Source organism: Carcharodon carcharias, chromosome 3 (genome assembly GCF_017639515.1).
Source record: "Carcharodon carcharias isolate sCarCar2 chromosome 3, sCarCar2.pri, whole genome shotgun sequence".
Lineage (NCBI taxonomy): Eukaryota > Metazoa > Chordata > Chondrichthyes > Lamniformes > Lamnidae > Carcharodon > Carcharodon carcharias.
Window position 1 is genome coordinate 136,240,596 of NC_054469.1, and position 5,605 is coordinate 136,246,200.

General features: G+C 39.6%; 1 protein-coding gene across 1 annotated transcript; it reads left to right on the top strand.

The window, feature by feature from the left end:
* Nucleotides 1–1,058: 1,058 nt before the first annotated feature.
* On the top strand, nucleotides 1,059–4,417 carry LOC121275772 (interleukin-6-like). The gene is made up of 5 exons (XM_041183378.1): nucleotides 1,059–1,127; nucleotides 1,227–1,393; nucleotides 1,569–1,682; nucleotides 3,776–3,922; nucleotides 4,027–4,417. The coding sequence occupies exons 1-5, from the start codon at nucleotides 1,112–1,114 to the stop codon at nucleotides 4,210–4,212; spliced, it is 630 nt and encodes a 209-aa protein (XP_041039312.1). The 5' UTR covers nucleotides 1,059–1,111; the 3' UTR covers nucleotides 4,213–4,417.
* The last annotated feature ends 1,188 nt before the right edge of the window (nucleotides 4,418–5,605 follow it).

Sequence of the window (5,605 nt, forward strand, 5' to 3'; positions counted from 1 at the left end):
CTCAGTGGTAGCTGTCAGTCAGAAAGTTGTGGGTTCAAGCCACACTCCATAGACTTGAGCACGAAATCTGGGCTGACACTCCAGAGGGTGAAGTGCTATCTTTCAGATGGGATATTAAATCACGGCCCTGTCTGCTGTCCCTGGGAGATGTAAAAGATCCCATGACAATGTTCAAAATAAAGCGCAGAGAGTTCCATCTGATATCCTGGCCATTGATTATCACTCAGCTAACATGACTAAATAGATAATTTGGTCATAAGCACATTGCTGTTGTGGAATCTTGCTGTGCAAAATTAGCGACCCACATATCCAACATTACAACAGTGACTATATTTCAAAAGTGTTTAATTAGTTGAAAGCACTTTGGGATGTCTGAGGTTGTGGAAAGCATGATATAAATGCAAACTATTTCTTTCTATAGGAGAAAATAATAGAACAATGCTTTTCACTGTGTTTCTCTTAAATAAAGGAATATTTCAATTAAATACTGACCCTGGGTGAGCCGCTTTCATTTTCATCAAATTCTTTGCTTTGTAGCAGCCTTGTTGGTGTCAAGAACTGAGAAAATGTTTCACTGTTACTCAGCAGCGCCAAGCTCTCACCTGTCACTGCACCTCCATTGGCACCCAAACTGCTACAAAATCCATTTGTTACAAAGGTTCCTTCCTTTTTAATAGACAGGGAATACTTTTTAGAAAACAAAATTTCCAGCATCCGCAGTTTTTTGCTTTTATCTTAGTGAATACTTTTTTGGAAGTGGTTTCCCCTCTCTTTGAATGTAAGTTACGTAATTGTAAGTGTGGTAAAGTTTAGCGAATTGAATTGGTCAATTTTGAGGAATGCGTATGTGGGGGGAAAAAATTAACAATTGAATAGCGTTATCACTTCCCCTCCTTCCCATGTAATTATTACTGAGGTCGCCTATATGTGTTGGACAAGGCAATGCCGCGTAATTGAAATTAGGTAACAAGCCTGTAAATCTGACGTCAGCAGAATCCTTTTACAAATATAGGATTTCCCCGAAAGGTAGGGATAATAAATAGTGAAGAAAAGGGCTGGAGACAGTTATAAATTTCAGAGCCTTTGCAAACTCCGGGAAGAGCAATTCGACATGAAAGCTGTCCAATGTTAGTGAACTTTACACCCAGTTATCGATGAATATTTCTTTTCAGAGAGAGCTTGGGGGAGTTTTTGTTTCTCATTTCATTTTATCTCTTTTCCTGCAGATTTCTGCCAAGCTGTCTTGGTGCTGTTTGCAAGAGCCGCTGCTTTCCCACTGGCGGATCTGACCGGAAGAGCGGAGCGTTTGCCTGCCGCAGCTCAGTCCTGTGCAGCCTGCGCCTCTCTGGCCCTGGAGATCCAGAACACAGCGGCTGGTCTGCGGAACACACAGGTGAGCGCTTGGGTGTGTGTGTGTGTGTGTGTGTGTGGGGGGGGGGGGGGGGGGGGGGGGGGGGGAGGGTGCAAAAAGACTGCGAATTGAGGCTGGCGATTGGGGGGCTGGAGACTCAGGGACCCGGGGAAGGAGTCGCTTTGCACTCACTATGTGACTTTTCTTTCCCTTCCAGCTGTGTGAGTATTTCTCGTTCTGTGACGGAGACTGGAGCTCGCTGCTCAGTTACGATTTCAACTTGCCACAAATCCGAGCTCAGGACAGTTGCTTAAAGATGGATTTTCACAGGGTGAGTGAGAAGGAGAAGGAGCAGGGGTTTCCGAGTAAATTCAAATCTGTCCTGCACATTGTACTCCCCGCTGTTACCTGAAGTTGCCCAATCGCTGAACTCACCTCTCCTGCGGGTTTGAACGCCTCCAATGGATAAGCAACACCGAGTTATACCTGCAGCCTCATATCTCCCTCCTTTGGCAAGTGGGAGGTTTGGATCACAGCCACCTGAATGCCGGTGGAATGTTAGTAAATTGCTGCAATCACTGGAATCTTTGATAATATTAAACATGCAAAACCAGTGACCAGTCAATCACCTGGGCATTTTTGGTCTCCAGTATCAGCGTTTTGAAAACTTGTTCTAGGTCAGTTACTGCTAGAGCCCAGAAGCTGGGAGTAATGCATGACTGCCTCCTAGAGCTGAAGTAATACCACTCCTGATAATGAAACCAGTCACTGGCGGTAACCACCTAACTGTACCAGCCGGAAAACGAAGTGACCAGATGTAAAATCTGCAGCATAACAGGAAACACTAAACCAGGGAAATTGTTAAGAGTGGCATAGATTTCAAACCACTCAAACACGGAGGAAGAAAGATTCTCTCTGTGCACCACTTGTGACAAGGTCATGGACCCATTTATAGAAGAATATATCCGCCTTTCGTGAACAGTCTTAGCCGACTGTGTGTTTATTTTCAAGGATGACATTTGAAAAAAAGACAAAATGGCCTCACTCTGTGCTATAAGATTCTATGATTCTGTATGATGCTAACAAATGCGATTGTCACTTCTGATGAGAGAGATTGAATAGGTCTGAGGAAATGTCCATTCTGATCATTGGTTTCTCTAGCTACAAATAAAGTAAGAATCAGTGCCAAACTTATTTCTGAAGCCAGAACAGTTTTAGTTAGCACTAGTTTAGGTTAAATGATTGAATATCCAAGTCGGGCCCTTTGGAACAACACATTCGGATTGTGATTGCCTCCTTTAAATAGCTAAAGATGACCATGTAAAGAGGCACATGTGCAGTGCCATTTTATCGACCTGTCAGGTAATGGTAACATTTTGACAGTTGTTGGGTGAACAGCTGTTGGACATGGCTGGACTCACTGCAACAACTTGAGATTGTTTGTGGGTTTGCCCATCTTTATCAGCATGGGCAAGAGCTGCTTTCATATTGACACTTACAATATCAAGCCAGTCCTCCACAGCTTAGCATTTCTTACCATTCCAGCTGATACACTAGGGCTGGTCTTATCAATTGCTGCAACCAGCATGCAGCCTCACCTACCAGCCAGGGAGATGGGGAAATCATGGGCACAATGCCTGTCATTTTCCATCCATGGTAAGTAGTGTGGATGAAGAAGATTAGCCCTATAGTAACTAAGGCTGAAAAGTCACCTAATATTACAGTAATAAAGCTAATGAGATTTTTGAATAGTTTTAACATTGTATTATAGATTTACAATATTATAAAATGTATATTTTACACCTTAGGAAACCATGGATGGTGGCATAGTGGTAATATCACTAGACTAGTAATCCCAAAACCCAGGCTAATGCTTTGAGGACATGGGTTCAAATCCCACCATGGCAGCTGGTGGTAATTCAATTAATAAATCTGGAATTGAAAGCAGTAATGGTGACCATGAAACTATCATCAATTGTTGTAAAAAAGTCATCTGGTTCACTAATGTCCTTCAGGAAAAAAAATCTGCCATCCTTACCTGGTCTGGCCTATGTGTGACTCCAGACCCACAGCAATGTGGTTGACTCTTATCTGCCATCTGAAATGGCCTAGCAAGCCACTCAATTCAAGGGCAATCAGGATTGAAATAAATGGTGGCCCTGCCAGTGATACCTACATCTCACAAAAGAACAAAGAAATACCATATGGCTATGAACTATTGACAAGCATACTTGATAGCATGCTAACACACCAAAATGTAATCTTCTCATGTTGTCTATTTTAGAGGGCAGAAGAATGTAAAGCATATACTTGATATCCTGCAAAATATACATTTTTGTATGAATTAATCAAAGGTCATAAGTTCTTAGAGAATATGTTGAATAAATGTACTAACCTTTAAATATATTGAAACCTTCTTTTCAGGAAACCTGCCTCAAAGCGATTGGCTCTGGCCTTCGGAAGTATCAGCCCTTTTTGTTATTGGTGGAAACGTCTATCGCGAGTTCAAATAACCAAGTGACATGGATGCGTTCCAGCACCCAGCGCCTGGCTGAATTGGTCATGAACCAGGTAAGTGTGCACAGAAACAGTTACTAAAGTAGCCTCTGACAGTCAGTGGATATACTTAATCTGAAAACCCAAGTCACTAACTATTCTGTTTCCTTTTATTTCAGATAAATGCTGAGTTTGGTAGCACTGATCTTGGTGAGAGCGAGTTGGAGGCTTCTGCCTCAAACCTGGAGTCAAGTACAGATTGGAACCGACAGGTGAAAGTGCATGTCATTCTTCGGGACTTCACTAGATTCATCGAGAAAACAGCCCGAGCCATTCGTTTCATGACAGCGGTATCGAGTCCCTGAACTGAAACAACAAAACCCTCAACGTATGAACGTTATAGTTCAACATAGGATACAAAAATCCACAATCAAAGTGGATGAATGTTGTTCTGTAAAAGAACTCAATAGATTGTGAAAGTGCACTTGCACTATTACTGTAAACTTTAAAGTTGAATTTTTTTTACTTACATAATATTTCGATTTTTAAAATTTTTTTGTTAAAGGCGTAGATATCAGATTTGTAAAGTTATTGTGAATTCTTTTGGGCTTTGATAATTAAAAAGGAAATAATGACTGAATTTGCAAAATGAAATATAATTTATGATGTAAAATCATTACAAAGGTCAGCAAATAACTTTTGTGAATCTATAGTGATAAAAATGCTTCTCAACTTCTCCAAATTAAGTGATGAAAATTCCCTTTCCAAAACAATATTGGTTCTCCTTTCAGATAAGCAATATAATTTATAGATTATAAATATATTGATGTTTCTGGTAATAATATTATGATTTAATATATAAATATATTTTATGGTATGTTTATATAATATTTTTTCTGAGAATGTATTTATTACATCATGCTGGCTTTGAAAACTAATTTAATATTTATTAACTATATTTTATTTATTTTCCTTGCTCAACTGTTTTAAAATTTCAGATTATATATTATGAATGTCAGTTGTTTTATGTTCACACTAAATATTTAATTTTATATATTTGAATGATTTTGTTGGAGAATTCTGTACAGTGCCATGTGGTACATGTGTAAACATATAAAAATTAGAGTTTGGAAAGAGCATTAACTAAAGTGTTTTTATAAAATGGCAAATGACAATAAACGGGCTAGAAATTCATCTTGGATGGTGGCACTAAGCAGTATCATTGCACTGGACACTTGTTATATGCCTGTGAGATATTCAGTTCTATTGAAGACAATGAAACTGAATACCAGCTGGGAATATGATGGTTGCCTAATGTGATACCACCTGTTTTGTGCTACTGCCTTAGACAAAGTTCTATCCCAATTTACTAATTGTTATTGTTCTCTTGAATTCTTTGAACATTAAAAACTCATAAGGAATAATCAAAAATGATGGATTTTGGTAATGGTCCAGTATTGGACCCTGATCAATATCCTCCTCTTGGCTGTTATTGCCAACATATAGTTAGAACTTTGACTAAGGCAGTAGCACAAATTACAGAGATCAATAAATTTTTGGAGTAAGGTTATCAAGTGAAATGGAGCAAAGGCAGGTAAATGGAATTGAAGTACAGATCAGCCATGCTCCAAATGAATGGGAGAACAGACTCAAGGAGCTGAATGGCCTACTCATGTTCCTACATCCCTGAGTACATCTCACTTGGGATTAAGGAGGCAGGGGTTTTGGAAGCTTATGAAGGATACTGCAGTAATTTGC

What these genes read in the sequence shown, in the direction of transcription:
- LOC121275772 (XM_041183378.1), top strand. An exon ending in TAAAGATGGATTTTCACAGG is followed by an intron (nt 1,683 to 3,775) that starts GTGAGTGAGAAG and finishes CCTTCTTTTCAG; the next exon opens with GAAACCTGCCTCAAAGCGAT. An exon ending in CTGAATTGGTCATGAACCAG is followed by an intron (nt 3,923 to 4,026) that starts GTAAGTGTGCAC and finishes CTTTTATTTCAG; the next exon opens with ATAAATGCTGAGTTTGGTAG.